This window comes from Pteronotus mesoamericanus, unplaced genomic scaffold, assembly GCF_021234165.1.
Source record: "Pteronotus mesoamericanus isolate MK-2021 breed Mesoamerican mustached bat unplaced genomic scaffold, CSHL_Meso_final contig_164, whole genome shotgun sequence".
Classification (NCBI taxonomy): domain Eukaryota; kingdom Metazoa; phylum Chordata; class Mammalia; order Chiroptera; family Mormoopidae; genus Pteronotus; species Pteronotus mesoamericanus.
Genome location: NW_026555065.1, coordinates 31,720,548 through 31,742,087, shown reverse-complemented (window position 1 = coordinate 31,742,087; position 21,540 = coordinate 31,720,548). Strand labels below are relative to the sequence as shown.

Sequence of the window (21,540 nt, the reverse complement as noted above, 5' to 3'; positions counted from 1 at the left end):
ACTAGCCTATATTTGTGGTTCTCTGAGAAGGTTCTCAATAAGTATGAACAATAATCATCAAGAGAACTTCAGATACTCTGTGGCTGTTGCAGGCTAACGCATGGGCTCTTGATGCACAAGAAGTAAAAACGAGAAGGCACTTTATAGTATTAGTGGCCAGAGTACTGCGGATGGAATGTTACAAGGTCATTTGCCAGATTACTTTATGGAAACCCCACAGGCAATTACACACTCTTCTCAGTGAAACTGAGCTGACGACTAGTGCAGCTTGATGTCTGGTGCTGACACGCTGACGTGGAAGTGGGGCATGGAACATGCTCTTGATTCTTGAGCAGTTCATCACTCTCATAGGTCCAAGTCTATTTTAAATGCAGCAGGCCAGGATCAGAAGGGGTGAGGGCACTGGGTGACCACACACAGGGCAGGTGGCAGGTCCTTAAATGCAGCATAATTGGAATCATCAGCCCACCTAGCATCTGGGTAAACAAAACTACAAAGAAAAAGCAGAGAACTCCAACCAGCATCAGCCTTGACTGCCTATAGCTGCTGCTGGGCATATGGAAGAAGGGAGGGTATGTCTTGTCAGCACATTAAACTGCACAGAAAACACTGTTGTGTTAGCAGAATAATCTTCGAAAGAGGGAGAAAAGCTCATTCCTGTGCACCTGTGTGAATGGGTGTGTATGTACCTGTCATGGGGATGGTGTGTGTCTGTCCTACAGATGTCCCTGGATACAAAACCCAAGAGTTAGGCAGAGGGAGAGATGCTCTCGGCTGGGAGCAAGGGAGAGGGGTTTGCTGTCCTTGACTGACCTCTCTGCTTCGTTCATCCCAAACATTGCAGGCGAGTCCATGGGGAGGCAGTGCCCCCCTGTGGTTGGCATGGTTCTTCCTGACTTTCCCCAGTTCCCAGTTCGCTTCCTGAGTCTCCAATTGCTCTTGGTGATTCTGCGTTCGGGACACAGGGAGGGCCCGATAACCATTGTGCATGGTCCTGCCCATTCTCAAGATCAGAGCTCAAAGGCTCAGAGGAGAGGTGGGGTGACTTCACAGAAGCTGAACCACGAACTCTTTACTTTTTGTCTCTGCTTCAGCCTCAGGACTCCTCTTCCTCCCATTCTCAAGGAATGTGTTTCCCTGACTTTAGGGACATTAGTCCAAGATAGCTAAGGGAGGTCCAATGGGTAGGAGAATAAAACTGAAGAATACAGTGATGAGAGCCTTGAGGTGTCAGTTTGAAAAGTGTGGAACTCCCAGAGCGATGTTAAGGGGCAAGTCTCCGAAGGTGCCCAAACAGTGAAATTGTAGCAGCAGGGACGGAGGTGAGGCTTCAGAGCACTCCTTGCCGAGCCCCTGCAGGCTGGTTGTTCTCGCTACCAGGACCCGCAGCGCTCAGCGGGTGGCTCTCTCGAGTTTCTGGAACTGTTCCTTCTCTTCAGCCCAGGTACCAGCATTGCTATTACTCAGCCCCAGGGTGTCGCACCAGCGTTTGTCGCTCTGTCCTAACTCTGCCCACACCTTCTACACACTCCCTGTATTGAACTTGCCTCAATTATCCAATGTGCTCTCTGCTTTCTCCGGAGACACTAACATATAAGGCAGGAGGTACAGGTAAGGTAAAGGTGGGGCAGGGAAAGGTAAGAAGGAGAAGAGAATCTATACTTGGAGCTTTTCTCAGCATTACAAAAACGTGGGTTTGAAGTCCAGTTAGGCGATCAAGTTATTTAACTTTGTGTTTCCCTGGACTTACAACCACGGGGATAACATCTCCCTGGCAGGGTTGGGAAGGGGAGAGAATATATGTGGAAGTGACAGCAGAGTGCCTGGCACATGGCAGATGCTCAGTGTGGCAGCTCTGTTACTATAACAGCATCCGAGGCCCTCTTCTGAGTGTGTTATGAGTGAGTGCGTTTAACAGTGAAGGGAAACAGAACAGGATGCTGCTTCAGGGAAATTATTTCCTGTGTCAGACATTTTTATTTAGTTTTGCCTTTAGCTCGGCTTTTCACTGATCCCAGGCAGCGTGAGCTGGGCTGGTGATGAGGTTTATACACCTTAATTTGTGGGGAGGGGAATGGGATGGACAGAAGACAGGAATGAAATGAGACGAGAGTGAAACTCAGGAGACCTTGCCCATGTGAAGGCCACTTGGGCCTCTACACGGAGAGTATTCGACGGGGCAAATGGGTGCGTGAGCCTGAGCTCACAGGGCACACTTCCCTTCCCGTCTCTCCTCCGTGCCTGAGATATTCCTCCACCCCACGGGCCAGGGGCGGGACCACAGCCGTCCTGCTCCTCCTCAATTCCAGACCTTCAGTTTTTGTACTTGTGCGGTTTTTAAGAGAAGCAACACATTGTAGGGGTTACTCACCTGAAAGACCAGTGGTCCAATGGAGAGGGGCCAGAGGCACAGCGGCAGGTAGGGCAGGCCGAGGAAAGCCACCGCGTCGTGGCAGAGCCAAGTAATCGCCCTTGGAATCTATCTGGCGCCTTTATCCCTTTCCAAACACAGCGCTTCTTAATCCCCCAGCACAGGGCAGATGGAAGGAGACAGAGGCTCAAAGAGCAATCCTGTCCCTAAGGCCAAACAGGGCTCAGTGTGAAAAATAGAAACCAGATGGAAGTAGGCTCCATGGAGCCTGATCTCAAGAGTCTGTAGGGCTCGTGGGTGGCTGATAATAGGCTCTGGGAGTGGGGTGGGTGTGGTTAGTGTATGTAGGAAAAACCTAGATCCCCACGCTTTCTGTTTTTACACCTCTTCTTCTCTAAATGCTGGGAAATCTGGCTCAGGATCTCAACACCTGTAGGCAAGGTGAGAGCAGGGTTGTTGGAATTTCAGCAATGCTCCCATGTCCGGGGGGCCTGACTGCGAATGACAAACTGGCCCGGGGCCCTGATTCCAGAAGCGCAGGCTGCATCCAGCACTCACCCTTCCCGCTCCCCACTCCACTGGGCAGCTCGCAGGCAGCCCGGAGGAATGAAGTATAGCATGGCTGAAGGGGAGGCTAAAATGGACATTTTATTACACATAGTAGCAAAAATGGAACAAGAGTCAAATCTGGAGCAGTGGTCTTTCTATCAATTCTCCAATCTATGAGCACTCAACCAAACATAAACATCCTTTTCTGAGTCCTGGATGGGCAGTGGTATCTCCGTTAGGAAAATCTGGGATCCAGCTCGTGGGAATGCTGTCCAGTGAATGCCACTCAGTCTCAGTGAAGAAATGCCTGAGGGCCAAAGCCTTCTGGGAGGTGTCTTCTCGTGGTAGGGACAGCATTCTAGATGGGTCCCCAGAAAAGTCAGGAATCTCTCAGGCCCACAAGGCAATAAAGGCCATGAAGGCAAAACCAGCAGCTACACAGCCCCACTTGACCAGAGGGGCCTCAGGACCAGCTAGCTCCCGGGGGAGAACTTCTAGGAAGGTGACGTATAAGAAGGTGCCAGCTGCCACACCCTCTAACACAGCCTGGGCTAAGCCTCGGCCCCCCTTCGGCATCGCCTCCAGCCACAGCCAGCCCTAGGGCCAGGCCCAGGGGGGACATGAGAGCAAACGACAGGATGGAGAACACGGCCCATCGGGAGCCCGTGCCTGTCTGCACCAGCCGCAGTCCTACCCCAAACACTATGAGCCCCTTGTGAGCCAGGACAGCAAGACAGAGCTGCACGGTAGCGGCTACTGTTGTCTGCAGCCCCACAGCCAGGCCTTCGAACACTGAGTGGAAGGAGAGTGAGAGCAAGAGGACGAGGGCTCGAAAGGGACTCCGCGAGGGGGAGGGGGGAGGTCCGTGACTGTGGAGGCCAAGGACACGAGCCCCACCCATTTCCTCCTCCTGCACTTTTGATCCTCCATCTGCTCCAGGACAGCCCTGCAATGCCAGCGACTCCAAAAGGAAGACGAAGAAGAAGCCCAGGGAGATGACGAGCTCTCCGTAGGGATAGTCTGTCTGGGAACAGAGAGAGGGGCTATGGGTCAGGAAAGGAAAGAAGAAAGCGCAGTGGGAGGAGGTGGGATGGGAGACTGGAGAGAATGGAAATGTGGGACTAGGGCATTAGAAAGGGTGGGGGAACGAAGCCGGGACGGGACATGGACATGCAACGAGAACGCAGCGGGAAAAAGGGACACAGTGTCAGCAGGGGTGAGATATGGGGAGCATGTCTAAGTGTCCAGGGGAAGAAGGAGAGAATAAAGAGTAAAGAAGGAAAGAATGTGTCTGGGGTTCCATAAGCCCAAAAGGACTGGGTTGGCTCCTCCCTTCCCTGCAGTGTCTGAGCCGAGGACCAGAAGGATCCCTGGCATTCCTCACAGTCCCGCCTCAAAAGGGCCTGGGTATGAGAGTCTCTGGTTCTCCTCACCCTCCAGGTTGGCGGTGAGAGATACTCACGTAAGGTGAATCAGCATCACCAGAAGAATTTCCCGCACTCTCTGTCCTGTTCTAGGGAGAGAAAAGCAGAAATTAGATGGGGGATGGGGCAGCTCAGCTTCCCGTCCCTTCAGCCCCACTGCTGTCCTTAAAGCTCAGTCTGGCCCGTTGTCATCATTCCACAGAACACACGCGCTGTCATCTTCCCTCCTGGTCCACCCATGTCCTTGGCTCCATCCTTTCCCCCTTTCTCCCCGTGGTTCTTTCTGCTCATCATTCTGGCCTCTCAGCATTGCTACTCAGCGGCTCACCTGCATCATGAACTTCTGGATCTCCGATTCAATTCCCTCCAGGGCTTCAGCAGTCATGTGCATGAACCCCGCCCCCAGGAAGACACCCGCAGAAAGGCAGCCCAGGAGGCTGAGGACCCGGCGGTGACGACCTAATGAAAAGCAAGAGCGGCAATCCAGCTGACAATGAGTGACGAAATGAGATGGACAAAAGTGACTGAAGAGCAGCAGGCAGCGTCCAACATCCAAGCTTGGGGTAGCCAGAGAATCAGAGCAAGGTGTCAGGATAGGGTGACAGGGTTGAAGTCAGACTTAGGTTATGGGCCAAAGATGCAGAAGGGCTGTACCTGTGGCTGCCTTAATCTGGAACCATTTGAAGCAGATGGGGGTAAGGCCACAGGCGAGGGTGAGAGCCAGCAGGGCAAACAGGCAGCCAATTTTTACTCCGAGAAGTGGCTCCATCCTTGGGGTACAGGACAAGCAGAGACCTCAGATGACAGATGGAGTTACAAGCTTTGGAGCAGGAATGGTGCCTTAAGAGGTCAAAGCTGTGGCGTCCACTCCCCAAGTTTCAGGAGGCTGTTGGGTCTTCTCTGTTTGGTGCTGCCTTTGCTTGCGCAGTCTTGCATAGCTGGCTGGGGCCCTGCCCCAGCTTCCTGCCCGCCCCCTACATGGAGGCCCCTCCCCTGGCCCACACCAAACTGGAAACTCCAGACTCCCAGCCAGGTACAACCCTGTGCTGTCTTCTCTTCAGTTCCATGACTAATCCAAGGGCTGCAGACTGTCTTTGTTCATGCCTGGGGCTGGCCTAATCCAAAATGGGACCGTCTATGGTAGCTACTTCCCAGCTACTTTGTGTTGGGGATAATCTGGTCCTGCTTCACTCAGGACATCTGATATAAGCCTTCCATACCCTCTCTACCCGAACCCAAGGCTTATAGGTTGCTATGCTGATACCTGAACCATATCCTTTCAGAGGGGATTTGGAGCCTCCAGGAGGTAGGAAGGAGGTGGGGCTGAGGGGTGGTGCTCTGGCCACTCTGGGAATTAGTACATGAGGGGACTCCGCTTTCCTGTAACCCCAGGAAAATAGATCCAGGCATGGAAATGTCTAGTGGGGCATTGAGATTTCTAGTATATGACAACATTGATACTGTTACCACTTCTCACTGTGCCTGTTTCATATATGTGGTGGGAGAGGAACTAAGAGTTTTAATACAAAGAAAGTTGCTCCCGCTCTGAAACAGCAAGGCCGAGGGGAAAACAGAAATGAACCAAGCAAACTGAAGGACCTGCCTGGACATTTAGGGGTGGAGATGGAGGATTCAGTCCGGATGGGATCAGTTCTTGAGGAAAACTCATGAGGCAAACTCTGGGGGAGCTGAGGAGCCCTGAGAGAGATGAAGAGAAAAGAAAGGAGGGCGAAAAACCAGAGGCTAAGCAGCTGCTGGCCCCCTATTCAGGTGTCCTAACAACCTCGAGACCTGTTGAGCCAGTTCTCAGAGTGCTGGGGGCCGTTTTCCCCACTACCCCAGATCACTTCCCCTCGAAGTCCTGGTCTCTGGTGGAAGGAGCAGGATTCTCATAGGAGAGGGCGAGCTTGAGATTTGTGTGGGAAGAAAGGCATTGAAACTCTGAGGACTTGCTTCATTACAGCTGTGACAACTGACCTCTATATCTTTTAAGAATCACAAGATCCATTTCCATTCTTTGAAAACGTTTAATTATTATTAAAACCTCAAACAAATGCAGACATACAGGGATACCAGCACTCCCATCCTGGATACCAGGTAGCGTTCGCCTTGGCAGGCATGATACAAGAACACTCTTGTTACAGATCCTTGTCAGCTCTCAGGGGGATCTTCAGCAGGGGACGGAGGAAGCTCAGACGGCGTGGTCACAGGTAAAAGATCGCCCCAGGAGCTGACACGGGCACAGCGATACAAATCCCTGTGAAACAGAGCGGCCATTGAGGGCTGTAGGTTCCGGCCACCTCCCACTAATTTGGGTCACAGCCTCTGTACCTGCCATGCCGGCGGGCTGTGATCACAGCATGCTGCATATGCCCATCGGGACAGCACAGGTGACAATGCACATGGCGTGGCCGTTTAAGGACGGGCTGCGTGATTCGGGGCCAGCGCCTGGCCTCCTCTGGAGACCCCCGGGCAAGGATTACCATTGAGAACTTTTCCTCCTTTGGCTTCTTGTTCTAAGGTAAGGATAGAGAGACTGTTACAGGGAAAAAGACATGGGAAAAAATGTTGACCCCCATTCCTGCAGCCCTTTCCATATTCTGCGTCATGCACATTCAGGCCCTACGATCTCCAGGCTACTCTGAATTTTCCTGCTCCTCCACCTCTGGTTTGGTTTTCATCCTGCCTTCCCAAGCTATCTCCTCCCTGCTGTAACATTCCCAGGGTACGTACCCAGCTGAAGGGGATGGGATGGTAAGCCTGGGAAAAGCTACAGGCCAGGGGCTTAGGTGCTGTCAACTGGGGACAAGGAAGTTCATGGGGACACTGTAAACACACATAAAAAACATGAGGTAAGACAAAAGAACCACAGATCATAAAACTCAAAAACTAAGAGTGATAGGGTCAGGAAGGGCTAAGGATAAGGGAGCACAGGAGCAGGGGGCAGGGGGAGCAGGGAATCCACAAAGAAGAAATTGGATAGGGACACGAAGCAGCGGAGGGTGGCTTAGGTTTGCCTCTCGCTTGTCCTAGACAGAGCTGAGCTCAGATCTTTGCATGCTGGGAAAGGCAGGAGTAATACTCACTGGGGCAAAGACAAAACCAGGTCGAGGGTCCAGCGGTGATGTCTCCTTTCCCTGAAATCAAAGAAAATTAAAAAAAAAAAAAAAATCTGGGCCTGAGTGGTCTACTCTCATAAGTCAATTTCTGCACTCAGTCAATTGATGGTTCCTTTAACATTCAATTCTGGTAATTTTTGACTATGTTCTTTGAGTTAAGCTGGCTGCCTCTCTAATACTCTAAACAAAGAGCTTCTCTTTGCAGCAGGAGAAAGGCAGGAACTTGGCACATAGGATGGTGCTCTCCTTGTCAGCAACCTCTACTCTCAAAAATCCCACTCCAGGACAATTAAAATAAGTTCATGATTATACACAGGCTGATACAATTTCAAAGAGATAAAGTTTTTGGTTCAGTCATGTCCTAGATCAGGGATCAGCAAGCTTTTTTTTTTTTTTTTTTTAAAGGCCCATAAAGTATCCAAAATGTGCTCCTGTCCCAACAACTCAAGTCTGCCATTTGGAGTGTGAAAGAAGCCTTACCCAACAGAGTCTGGCTCATACAAACACAGGTGGCAGGCCAGGTTTGATCCACAGGCCCTAGTTTGCCCACCACCACCCACATCATAATGACTTGACAAGCCTACTATCCTAAGAGTCACTCTTACCTTTGTATGGCAGTCTTTTCAGTTTTCAAGGAAGCACCAGTAAACTAGTGACAGGTAGGTGGGGGCAGGAGGGTGAGAGGGAGAAAGAATCTTACCTTAAGGACCAGGTCCCTGGCTTCCATGAGAAGGCCGTGCCCAGCTTTTGTTCCATTCTCCACCAGTATCTATTCACAAAAGGGATAATAAGCAGAAGCCCTGAATTACATGAAGACACAAATGTCAGTAGCTCTGTAAGAGCATTCACAGGTGGAATAGCAGTCATTATATATAAGATGGGGATGGTGACCTTAAAAGAGGGACAAAGGAATCTATGCAGGAGAAAAAAATGGTTGAGAATGAAGATAAGCTCTAATGTAGAGAAGGAAAAACATAAAAACTGTGAAGCAGCTTTAAAACTTGAAGGGCAAAAGGGATTTCAACTTACCAGAAAATTACTTGTCTTGCGCCACAAGGTTTGGACCACTTCAGTGCGGTCAGCCTTGCTGGGAAGTTCACTTAGGGAGAAGGCTGATACCACCACACTGAACTGCACCTGAGGACGAAGACAAGGACTGTGACCGACCCGCTCTCACCCGCTTCCCAGAGCACAATGAACTTCTATCTCCCTAAATTTCTTCTGCTGTCTTTTGTCTTCTAACACTCAATACTGGGCTGCAAAACTGAGGCCAATAGTTTTCCACCTGCCAAATTCCACATTTAGCATATTCTACACATTGCCACTTGCCTTGGGTGATACTGGTAGAAACTGTCTGAAAAAGACACCTGGAACATACGGCTCCCCATATTCTGAACCACCTATAAAGGAAAGCAAAGGTGTGCCAACTCTGAGTGTATAGTAGTGATTTTCAACCAGTGTGTCCCAAGAATTTTTAAAATATGCAACACCTGAGTCTTTAGTCGGGGCACTGACCTCTTTTCCCTTAGAATGTCAAATTAAAAAATGGCAACAGCAAACGAAACAAGAGCCATCCAGTGTGAGTGAATCAAAATTATATCGACTTTTTTTGTCAGATCGGCCAAAAATATATTTTTTGGTGTGCTGAAGAATCTTAGTAATTAGTTTATGTGTGCCATGGGATGAAAAAGGTTGAAAATGGCTGGTGTATAGGTATAAACTGAAGTGATATTCTGTTAAGAAACACGGCCCTGAGAATAAAGAAAAATGCTAGGTGAGAGTGAGATGCATAGGGTAAGGGCATATTAAAAAGGAAAGGGAGAATGGTGGATAATCTGTCCTGTTAATAGTACCCAACCCATCCACAGTCCAATAAAGGCCTCCATCACCCTCTGTTTGATCATAACAGTGAAAGGAGACCAGATTCATCTTTAACTTTTAGCTATCCCCTTTACCCTCGAATAAAACACATTTTTTAGTATTCCTTGGCTTTCTTAATTCCTTCAACTTTAGAAAAGCCCTTCCTTATACCTTGTCCTTACCTTTCAGTAGTTTTTCTGCCAAATTCAACATGGCAGCTGAACTGTCCACACACATGTATTCACGTAGGCTCTGGCCCCAAACACTATGAGCAGCCCTAATATGACAAAATATAAACCACCAGTTTTCATGACAAAGAATCATTACTACAAGAGACCCCTCTATCATGAAGCCCACTTCTGGGGAAACAGAATGTTACGTCAAAATGTTGGAAAAACTAACAATGCTATTTTCTTATTTAATTTACAACTCCTTAAAAAAAAAAAAAAAGGCAGACTCAAAAAAACTACTTGTAAGCAAAAAACATTTTGATGATGATATATAAAACTTATGCCCTACATTAAATCCTTTCCCGTTTTTTTTGGTTTCTAAACATGGGTCTCTTTTCACTTGACATTTAAGTTCTGGCCCTAATCCATGTACCTTCTCATGTCCTGCCTATTCTGAGGGAAGGAACATACCAATTCCCAACTTTCCTATTCTTCCTCTGGTTTTCCAGTGTCTTGATACTGGAGTGGTATAAGCAGGGCTCTCTATAGCTACAATGGATCGAGAGAAAGATACTCACCAGGTGACAGAACCAGTACCTGATCCAAAGTCCATCAAGGTTTGTGGCTGAAACTCTGGAATTTGAGTCTGGATCTGAAGAAATATATAACACCGCACCACAGGGTAAGTAGACATTCATTTAGGGCCTTGCTAAATACGAATTAGGAGACCGAGACAGAGGGAATGAGATGTGACTGTATTTTGAGAAGTAATACAAATACTTTTATAACAGGAAGCTCCTAAAACAGTGATTCTAATCCTTTCCTGGGTCACAACATCCCAATAGAGGATAAAGCCTCTTAAACAAATGCACATGAAATGTTCCAAGAATCCTACCCTAGAAGACTACTTTATGAATAAGGGAACTGATGGTAAAAAAAGTTCAGGTTGGAAGTTATGGGACTTTCACCTCATGGAATGCCCTGGAGACTGCTGCAAAGCCACCATCCAGTCTTGCGGCCATATATACCAGGCTCAGTCCCTCGTTGTAGCTGCCAGAAAAACGAGAGAGTCATTTCCACTAGGAAATAACCTCTATCCCATAGCTACCTCTAGATTTTTAGGCAGTAAAATCTTTGGAAAGGGCTCTTCCTGGTCAGCACTCTCCCTTCACTACATAGAAGAGAGACCTGGGGAGCCCTGAAAACTAGGTTGCTTTTTGAAGCACAAAATTGTGCAACTGTACTTGTCCAACTCTCTTTAAAAAGACAAACTTTTCCTTCTTCGGCAGTTCCTCTAGCCCCCCTTACCTCAGTTCTTGCCAATGATAGGTAGTTTTACGCAGGGCATGTAGCACAGCTCCACGAAGTTTCTCCTCTGTCTGAGGTGAGTCTGGGATGAGAACAAGGACTGGAAGTGAGGACCTAGGAAGAACATGGCTCAAATCCAGTATTTGAATATATTGCCTGCCCATTACTCCCCAGCTTCCACCTTGGTAAAGCTTCAAAGCTTAAGAGAGAAGCCAATTCTAGAGAAAAATTTTAGGTGAGAATAATAACAATCACCGCTGCTACTGTCAGAGTGTATTAAATGGTATTTTGTCTCTAAGAGCAGTTTATTTTCTTGATCCATCCCATCCCAGGGAACTGTAGTAAAGATTTAAAGGATAAGAAAAAGGACAACATTTTGTGAATTTCCTCACTTCCCCCAAACTTAAGGTTGTGACATCTCCTACATGTTCCTACAGGGAGCAATCGGTTTGGAAATCTTAAGTCATGATTATGTTCAGTTTAGTACTACTTCATATGCTAAGCGCCTATTATGAGCCCAGTACTGTGGGAAGTACAGGGAATGCACAATGAATAAAAGGCAGGTCTGTAAGATGAAGGACCTCACAATCATGAAAATAACTTGAGGAATTACACTTATTCTTCTATCCCTGAAGTTTTCAGCACTGGACAGGGAGCTATATAGGGACTTTAGTTCACCTGAATAAAAACTTGGTCTAATCCAGCCGAATTGGAGGAAAAAAACAAAGATCTAGATTTTGACAAGACAGTACTATAGCACTCATTGACCTTCACCAAAGACCCAAGGGCAATCTCTGAAGTAATCTATCTTCTCTTAGTAAGGTATCATCGTGATAACTCTGTCCAGAAAATCAAGTAAGAAACTGCACTACCTACTTGAGAGACTAAAATTCTGTCTTGCTCTTCATTCCTCACTGACTTTTCCATTTGACCTACCCTTTAATAATTCTTAAGTCCTACCTGGGTTTTCCAGGAATTTTTTCTCAAGATGTACTGCCCGTCTTTGCAACTCCTCTGGTTCTACGGGTAAATGCCGGCTCCAGAGATAATTGGTCAACGCTTGCACCTGCTTCTCCACATTGGGCACTGAACTCTCTAAGGGCCAAAGACGAAAAGCGGCATCCGTTTTATACAGGCACAGTCTCCACTTTTCGCGCTTCCTTTTTCCCCAACGTTACTCACCGAGCAGCAGTAACTGCGCGGTGTCAGCCAGGGCTTGAGGCAGCCGCACGCGCGGCAGCTGCAGGATGCCGGGGTGCCGGCGATGGGGCCTCTTCCCCAGAAAATCGGACCTGTTATCCACCTGGGATACGCCGGGCACGATGGCGGCATGAGCCTGCAGAACCGGGGGGGAAAAGCTGCGTGCGGGGCATAAAGGAAGGCTGCGGGAACTCGCTCAGGGAGGAGCTGCCGAGAGCGCTCCCGCTCTGCGCGGAGCTGTTCCGGAGATCCAGAGTCCCTCCGGGGGCAGGGAGAGTAGCCACTCACCCGCGACTGGGGTGCAACTCCAACGCTCCGGCGCCATCTGCCTAACGTCAGCAGATACCTCGGGCCTCCCACAGTCGCCATGGCTCCGGAGGCGAACCGGAAACGGAAATGTAGGTGCCTCTGACCCTCAGTCTCACCCGCCGCCGAGAACACCCTCAGCAGAACGTGGGCACGGACAGTATCAGCCAATGAGGAGAGCGAGTGCTTGCTAATAGCCAATAAACAAATCGATATGTAAATCACCTCGGAGGATAAGAGTACAAGGGTTAGACTAGGATCTCAGTTCTGACGTAACCAGCTGGAAGCGAAGTGACCTCCTTTGAGACGGTCTCTGCGTTCCCAAATCTAGGGGGTTGGTTCCTTTCCTGGGATCCCTAGGACTGCATGATAGACAAACAGGCGATTTTTTGCATGAGTTAACTGCCTGCTTTCCCTTGACTGTTTCTCTGGAGAACTCTGCCGTCTTGGTCCTGCTGCCTGAGAGGCAACCACTCATTGATGTTTCCCTCTCTCTCTCCTTTCCCCTCTCTAAAAATGAAGAAAGTATTTTTTTTTTTTTAAGGATGTTTTTCTCCAAGATGAATCATCATTGACTTCTCCCATGTCTCCTGCTCTTGTTTCTCATGAAAGCAAAGCTTGGTGTCAAAAAGAACATAGGAGCTTAGTATGAGGACAGATAGAGTATCAGTAAAAGTCCTGATTTTTAAGCTGTGGCAAAATATGAGGAAAAGGCAAATAACTCCAACGAGCGTTAGCCTTGACTGGCAGTGGCTGCTGCTGTGAATTATGGAAGGGAAAGCTGGTCTTCTCAGCACATTCACCTGTACAGGTAACACTGTTATGTTAGAAAGGTAATCTTTAGAAGAGGGAGAAAGGCCCATCCCTTTGTACCTATGCAAGTGGATGTGTATGTACTTGCCACGGGGACGGTGTTTGTCTGTCCTACAGATGTCCCTGTATACAAAACCCAAGAGTTATGAAGAGGGAGAGACGCTCTCTGCTGGGAGCAAGGGAGAGGGGTTTGCTGTCCTTGACTGACCTCTCTACTTAGTTGGTGTCAGACATTCCAGGCGAGTCCATGGGGATGCAGTGGCTCCTGTGGTTGGCATGGTTCTTCCTTTTTCCGGTTCACAGTTCTGTTCCTAAGTCACCCCTGACTTCTAGTCACCATGCACCCAGCTAACTCAGCTCACCCTCCTGTCCTGTGGTTCTCATGCCTGTTCTTATTTCACCCTTTCCTGTTCCAATCTCATTTAAAAATCACATTCATTCTATGCTTTCTTATAGCCTTCTCTGGCTCCTTGCTGGGAATTGATATCTTTTGAAAATAATCAAGATATTTCCTCCCCTTGATCTTGATGTTCTCTTTAATGGAGTCATTCTCTAGCGTTATGCCAGCTCTTGATGTAGTATTGTTTGAACTAAAGATGGTTTCTGTTCTGGTTGGTGAGGATTGTGGGAATGGGAAAGGTAATGGTTGTGGGAAGGAAAGAAAGCATTGATGGTTGAAAGTGCAGGTGGCTACAGGGGAATCTAAGGGCTCCTGGTTTGGGAGGAGGCAAAAAACATGACTCACTCTGCTTGAAATCTCCTGACATCGCTCATTTACCTCAAATGCTGATTGCATCAGTGACCCAGAAATACACGAAGAGCCCTGGAGTCTAATGTAGTTCTCCTTAAGTCTCCTTTCTATAGTCATACAAATCCTCTGTACCAGAAATAGTTCTCTAGTGTCCGTATAATCATGTTCCTTCCAATTCATCTTTCCAAAGTCCTGGCAAGTTGAAAATACCAGAGAACTGATGGTATGCTGGATGTTATCTGTTTGAAGGAAGGTAGGCAGATTGTCCTTCTAAAGATGCAGCTGAAATTTGAATTTTTTGCATTCATTTCAGCAAAACTACTGTGTCATTACAATCTCTATTTTCACATATTTTTTTGTCCTAATAGCAATGAATGTCAAATTAGCGAATCTTCCTTGAGTCATTATAGTTATTAGATAATTATTTTTTAAATTAATTTTAATTTGTAGATATATTACTGTTAAGGCCATAGCAACTGGTACTGTCAATACAATTCTTAAAGTAATACTTAGATTTGGAAATTAATTGTTTTACATATCATGTTCTAACATTGTAATCGGGTTGCACATGTTAAAATGATCACAGTAAATACTATGTATCATTTTAATTTTATCATATAAAGTGCTATAACTTATGTTGTGATTTTACCATTTCTTAAAGTACTATCTAGATACATAGAATATTATAAACCATTAGTATTAAGTTCCACACATGTTCAAATATATATATATACACATACATATCTATATCCATATATATATATAATATTATACGAAGTTAAGAGTAAAGAAATAGTTGCAAAATGTGCCTCAGGTGCTATGAACAACTTTGGGAATATTGGCTACTTTATGAGTACCTTCTGAGTTGTGCATTAGAATCCAAAGGGAAAGAATAAAATAGATGCTTGGCACCATGATACATCATAATATAAAAATGCATTGCAGTCATGCCATCTGAGAAAAAATTTGATAAGTTAGTCTTTTATCTATATGCTTCTGCTGCTCAGATGCTTCTAATACATGGAAGCGATGTCTTTCTGCTATCCTGGCCAAGGTGCCATTTGCAAGTGGTCTTGTCACTTAAATGTAGTCACCTTTTAAGAGCCTGAATAAGAGATATGGAGATATGTTTCCCTTGAATAGAGCCATGTCAGTCATGAATGCTGAGGTGAGGATTATGGGTTGCACTGGATCCCAAGTGACAGAGGACTTAGATAAAGTCAGGTAGTCGTAGTAGGTTCCTGAAAAGAATTGGATCAAATGTATTTTGTGTGAATGTGGTGATTGCCTGGAAGAGACATGGCTCTCTAGATGCCATGTATTGTGAATTTTAAGAGGTTCTTTAGAGTACAGATAAGGGGAAAAAGCTTTCAGGGCAGGAGCAGTTTAGATTTGTTGACCATGAAGAGAGCCACATTTAGAAAGGTTCTAAAAAAGCCCCACAGATAAAATCTTACATTGCTTTTGTATGGACATAAGGAGAGTAGTTTCTAACTTGAGCCATGAAGGCTGTGTTCAGAGTTAAGATTCTAAGAACACTGTTTCTTCAGAGATCAAGAGATAAACAGCTCTGGCCTAAATGAGGATTGGCAGTACATGTGAACTTGGAAATGAACTGGAGTAGGCATCAAAGCCTGAATGGTGGGTGAGATTGTGCCAAGCCAAATTGTGTGGCATGAGATAGTATCTATAAATTTTCCCACATATTACGTAGTACATACTGTAAAAAGGTATTATCAGTGTGGTAAATATGCATTATATATATATTTTATTGATTATGCTATTACAGTTGTCCCATTATTTTCTCCCCTTTATTCCCCTCTGCCCTGTATACCCCACCCCCACCAGCATTCCGCCCCCACCCCAACTTAGTTCATGTCCATGGGTTGTACATGTAAGTTCTTTGCCTTCTCCATTTTTTAAACTATTCTTAACCTGCCTCTGTCTCCTGTCTATCTTGTACCTACCTATTATGCTTCTTATTCCCTCTACCTTTATCCCTATTATCTCCCCTCCACCTCCCCTCGGATCTCCATTTCTGTGATTCTGTTCCTGCTCTAGGTGTTTGCTTAGTTTTTTTTTTTAGATTCAGTTGTTGATAGTTGTGAGTTTGTTGTCATTTTACTGTTCATAGTTTTTGATCTTCTTTTTCTTAGATAAATCCCTTTAACATTTCATATAATGTGGGCTTGGTGATAATGAGCTCCTTTAACTTGACCTTATCTGGGAAGCACTTTATCTTCCCTTCCATTCTAAATGATAGCTTTGCTGGATAGAGTAATCTTGGATATAGGTCCTTGTCTTTCACGATTTCGAATACTTCTTTCCAGCCCCTTCTGGCCTGCAATGTTTCTTTTGCGAAATCAGCTAATGGTCTTATGGGAACTCCTTTGTAGGTAATAGTCTCCTTTTTTCTTGCTGCTTTTAAGATTCTCTCCTTATCTTTAATCTTGGGAGAGGGTAATTTAATTATGATGTGCCTTGGTGTGTGTTTCCTTGGGTCCAACTTCTTTGGACTCTCTGAGCTTCCTGAATCTCCTGGAAGTCTATTTCCTTCATCAGATTGGGGAAGTTCTCCATTATTTTTTCAAATAAGTTTTCAATTTCTTGCTCTTCCCCTTCTCCTTCTGGAACCCCTATGATTTGGATGTTAGAACGTTTAAAGTTGTCCTGGAGGTTCCTAAGCCTCTCTTCAATTTTTTGAATTCTTATTTCTTCATTCTGTTCTGGTTAAATGTCTCTCTTTTTCTTCTGCTCCAAACCGTTGATTTGAGTCCTGGTTTCTTTCCTTTTACTGTTGGTTCCCTGTATATTTTTCTCTATTTCACTTTGCATAGCCTTCACTTCTTCCTCCATTTTGTGACCATACTCAACCAATTCAGTGAGCATCCTGATTACCAGTGGTTTGAACTGTGGATCTGATAGGTTGGCTATCTGTTCATGGTTTACTTCTATTTTTGGAGCTTTGATCTGTTCTTTCTTTGGGGCCGTATTTCTTTGTCTCATCCCACTTGCTACGTTGGAAGGGGTGGAGTAGGTATTTTCCAGGGCAGGGCAATTCTGGTTGCTGCGCTGTGATGCTGTATGTGGGGGAGGGGTTGGAGAAGGAACAATGCTGCTTGCTTGGCTCTCACCGGCTTTCAGTCACTTCCCCCGCTACCCATGAGAAAATTGGGCCCTTTTGGTGCTGATTGCTGGGTGGTTTGATTTGTGTATGTTCTAGGACCCTGTGGGTCTCTCCAATGAACTCTCCTGTGAGGCTGGGAGTTTCTCCTGCTGTTGCAACCCCCACAGGTTTTTACACAGCTAGAGGTTTTGAGGCTTTCTTTCCCCACACTGGAACTCTGGGTTGCATGTCTGTCTCTCTCCCCAGCTGTTCTCCTTGGTATATCCACATGCAAATGTGGGACCACCCAGACCACCAGCTGCCGCCTTTCCCACCTGGTCCTCCAGCTGTCACCTCACATTCCTGGTTCTCCAGCTCCCGCCTTGCCACGTGTCCTCTCTGCCCCTGCTGCCTGTCTCCGCCCCGCTACCAGTCTGGACGAATATTTCTTCTTTAGCTCCTTGGTTGTCAGACTTCCATACAGTTCGATTTTCTAGCAGTTCTGGTTATTTTTTGTTTTTAAATTTGTTCTTGTCCTTCTTTTGGTTGTGCAAGGAGGCAAAGTGTACCTATCTTTGCCTCCATCTTGGCCAGAAGTTCCAATGCAATGCGTTTTTTAAAAAAGATGTTATTTATTTATTTTCAGAGAGAAGGGAAGGGAGGGAGAAAGAGAGGGAGAGAAACACTGATTGGAACCAGCAACCCAGGCATATGCCCTGAACCAGTGACCTCTCACTCTGCAGGATGATGCTCAATAAACTGAGCCACACCAGTCAGGGCAAATATTACATGTTCTTTGCATAACTGTCCATCAGAGGAAATGGGGAGCCCCATAGCAGGGAGGTATAGAGATAGAATAGGATCTCAGCCCACCCTTCACAGAGAAAAAGACTTTGTCCTTCAAATTTATATCACAACAACTTAACCAACTGACCACAAGGCTGGCTAAGAAGTTCTCCGTGTGAATGTGTCCTTGAGCTATGCTTTGTCAATACCACTTGACTCCTACTCCTCCTTTCCTTCTCATTCTTGAGGTTTAAGAAGAGAAGTTCTAGAGAAGAGACTTTGCAAATTTCAAGGGAAAAGAGAGAAAGGTAATTTTTTTACAGACGTACACTGTTCCAGATATTTTAGTTATCTGCTAAAAATGATATGGTATTTCTTATCTGTAGCTCCTACCAAAGAAAATAACATCTGCAATGTGGAGAATCTTAACTGCCTTAGGTAGCAAACAGGTTGTAAACTGCCTTCTGGGCTACTTTGATATGGATCTACAGAATTTATGGGAAAAAAAGCTCTTCATTTGATTACCTGCTTAAAGGGAGAGAGCAATTTGTGGCTCTTTGCTTAGGTGGGGAGAAAGAAATTTCGTTGTAGCCTTGGCAAGCCGTCAGAAAATGATCACTGGGATATAAAGAGCCAATTCATGGGAGGATTATAATTAGTGAAATGAACTGTGGGGAAATTATTTAACTTCACTAGTAAAGAAATACATGTTAAAATATTAGGACAGAGTTTCTCTTAATAAAATAGCAACGAGACCTATACTCTAATTTGTTATTGAACAGGGGACCTGGCCCTGAGCAGGTCTGCCTAGGGCGAGCCGGTAGTATGTGGGTTCTTGACTTTGTGTAGGAAAAATTTCACAGCCCAAGTTTAGATGCTTATGAGGGCACATTTATTAAAGCTGGGAACAAGGGAACACCATGGAGGAAGCAACAGGAGAGCCCAGGCTGGGCTGCCATAACTCACTGGGAAAACGGGGCCTTGGGGACAGGTTAGTCAGGGGATTAGCTGGGGAAGAGCTACCTCTGCCTATTTCTCCCCTGGTTGCAAGTCTGGTGGGGACCTTTAGAGTTTCAGAGACACATGCCTCTGGGGGAAGGATGAGGGGAGAGGGGGAAGGAATGGTTCAGGCTGCTCATCAGAGGGAAAGCACTCACCATGGGTCCTTTGTCTTGAAGCTTTTATGTCTCTCTTGCAGGTAGGAATTTTAGGGGAGGTCTCGATGGAATATTCATCAGTTTTCCTGGTGTGCCTTTTCAGGGTCACGGTCTCCACTGATTGGTCAGTGCCAGGGCAGGGAGTCCTTAGTCATTGTAGCAGGTCCTGGCATGGCCTACCTGGCTTTTCTGCTTTTCCGGGCCTGGAACCAAAGTACGACTGTTGCCTAGATGTTATCTCTAGGGAGGTGAACTTCTGTATCTGGCTGTAAACTGCTCTGCCAGTTTGTTCAGCTGTCTGTCTCAGTTTCCTGGTTCCACTTGCCAAGGAATTTTCCTAGCTTTTTACTATCCTGGCTCATATGCATAGCAGATGGCATTGTAAATAGATGCAGACTTTTTGGAGGATAGTTTGCAATATGTCAAGAGACAAAAGGATGTTCATGTCCTTTAATCAATTGATCCCATTTTTTGTTACTCTATGAACATTTACTGAGTTCCTTCCATATGACAGCATTCTAAGCAGAGACAACAGAGGCTGATATTATACAGGGTCTGGCACAAATAATGCCTTTTTTAAAATTACACAATCTTTTATTATAAAATTATAAGTATGTAATTCTGTAACATAACAATATCACACTCAAGCATGACATATAACATTTTAGGTGAAATGTTCAAATTAAAGCTATAAATTATGACACCCATATTATTACCCTACCAACCACACTCAAGCAGGTGTTACTCCTGCTGGACCCTGTAGATTGTGCCCTTTAGGAACTGACAGTCAGCTGGGGGAAAAGATACCTATAGCTGGATAATAATAATACGAAAATGAGAAGAGAAGGGAGGATGGGGGTGGCTAACTGCAGGCCTAGGGAGTGCATGGCAGGGGACAAGGAAGGCTTCCTCCAGGAGATGACACCAAATTGAATCTGGGTGGATAAATAGTAAATCCCCTAGAAGACCAAGTGGGGACAGATGTTTTAGGTAGAGCCAGAACAAGACCTGGAAATGACTGTCCGTGGTTCAGCATGGCTAGGTAATTGGCCTGAAAGGGATTTCTGGACCTTATTCAACCGTTCCCCAGGATGGCTTTAGAAAAAGATTTCACATATTTGGTTTCTTTCCCTTGACTCTGGTTCTTATTTTCTGTCTAGAGGTACAAAGTCATCTCTTCCTTTCCTTGGGATAGACATTGATAAATCCTGCCACCTTGGCCACAAATACCCCTGTGGTAGCAACTGGCAAGCAGGGCCTGTGCTCCATGGGTCCGTTTACCACCATGCAGGAATTCAGGACTGAGCCCCTAATAAGAAGCAGAGGTGACTTCTTGGGGGGAAGGGACTGGCAGCTGGAGTCATAAGCAGAGGGCAGGCAGCACCTGCATGGTCCTTTCCCCTTTCCGTGGGCTCTTCATCTGGCAACAGGCCCCCATGTACCTTGGCAGAGGGGAGCATTGGGCCATAGTAAAAGATGAAGTAATGGGGACGTACTTTAATGTCTCCAGAGAGGAATGGAATTACTCCTGCTCACCAGCATTGCCAAGAATGAGGTGGGAGGATCTTTTAGAAGAGCCAGAGAAGGTCAGCAGATATGACTGATAGCTTAAGGATTATAACCTACAGGAAAAGCTCAAAGAAAGGCCTTGGGAAAGGGAAAATTTTGCAACACTAAGAAGAGTCAACCTATAGTTAGTTTCTACATTCCAACTCTTCCAAAAAGAGAACAAGCTGAATGGGTCACAGTTACATTGACCCCATTAGCCCATTAGTCCCAAAGGCATTCAGGTAAGCAGTGCACATGACAGAGCCCTCTGTAACGCTGAGTCATGTAGACACTAGAGCAGGGGCCAGGGAGGCTCCGGAGAGCTCTGCAGATAGGAGAAGCCCTGTCATCACCCTGCCATGTTGTAAAGGGCTAGAAGGATGAGAAACCTAGTTTAGGAAGCTTCCTTTCCCAGGGCAGCCCCATTTCATCCCATAAAAATTTACTTAACATGGGCTATGGACCCTGCATCATACATGAGTATGTATCTTTTTATTAATACTTCAATTTTCCAGATGGGGAAAGATGATTCCTGTTTATGGGCTTGTGGCAGATCAGAATGAGGTTAGAATCACAGGGGAAGCCTTGAACCCAGGAATAAGGGGACTAGGCGGGGCAGAGGGGTCAGGCTAAAATAAATAAATAAAACAAAGACTGTGGTGAGCCCCATGGGTAACTCAGGCCATAGTGCATAAAGTTAGTGAGCTAGTAGGAGAGCTCTTCCAGGGTGTAGACTGTGGCAAAAAATCTTGAGACGAGAGCTCTAGCTCTGGCGCTGGAAAGAGAAGAGTACTCAGGGGTCAGGGTTTTTCTTCAGTTAAGCTGGGAGGACATAAGAGGGGCCATTTAAGCAGAACCAGTTCTTTTCCTCAGATCTCAGCTCCTGCTCTTCCACCCCCCCCCACCCCATTAAGGGCTCCTCAGGCCCTATTCCTGTGCTTCCAGCCAACTTTCAGGAACCTCTTCCTTACTGGAAAACTATGAATACTCTTTTCCCCAGACTGGCTTCAAGTTAGAGAACTGCGGGGTTACTTAGGGGGAGCAGGGCTTGGGGAGAGCCGTCAGGGTGGAG

General features: G+C 46.3%; 2 protein-coding genes across 2 annotated transcripts; both read right to left on the bottom strand.

Moving 5' to 3' along the window:
• Positions 1-3,002: 3,002 nt before the first annotated feature.
• On the bottom strand, positions 3,003-5,113 carry SLC39A2 (solute carrier family 39 member 2). Its single transcript, XM_054565201.1, is given in 5 exon segments — positions 3,003-3,487; positions 3,489-3,944; positions 4,383-4,433; positions 4,673-4,803; positions 4,999-5,113. Coding segments are annotated over 5 exon segments (930 nt in total). The 3' UTR covers positions 3,003-3,310.
• A 1,220-nt stretch (positions 5,114-6,333) lies between these two features.
• On the bottom strand, positions 6,334-12,406 carry METTL17 (methyltransferase like 17). The gene is made up of 14 exons (XM_054565200.1): positions 12,290-12,406; positions 11,984-12,137; positions 11,762-11,896; positions 10,802-10,883; positions 10,462-10,543; positions 10,072-10,145; positions 9,506-9,600; positions 8,793-8,863; positions 8,493-8,600; positions 8,164-8,232; positions 7,431-7,481; positions 7,078-7,170; positions 6,676-6,860; positions 6,334-6,601 (listed from the first exon to the last, which is right to left on the bottom strand). The coding sequence occupies exons 1-14, from the start codon at positions 12,368-12,370 to the stop codon at positions 6,496-6,498; spliced, it is 1,386 nt and encodes a 461-aa protein (XP_054421175.1). The 5' UTR covers positions 12,371-12,406; the 3' UTR covers positions 6,334-6,495.
• Positions 12,407-21,540: the final 9,134 nt, after the last annotated feature.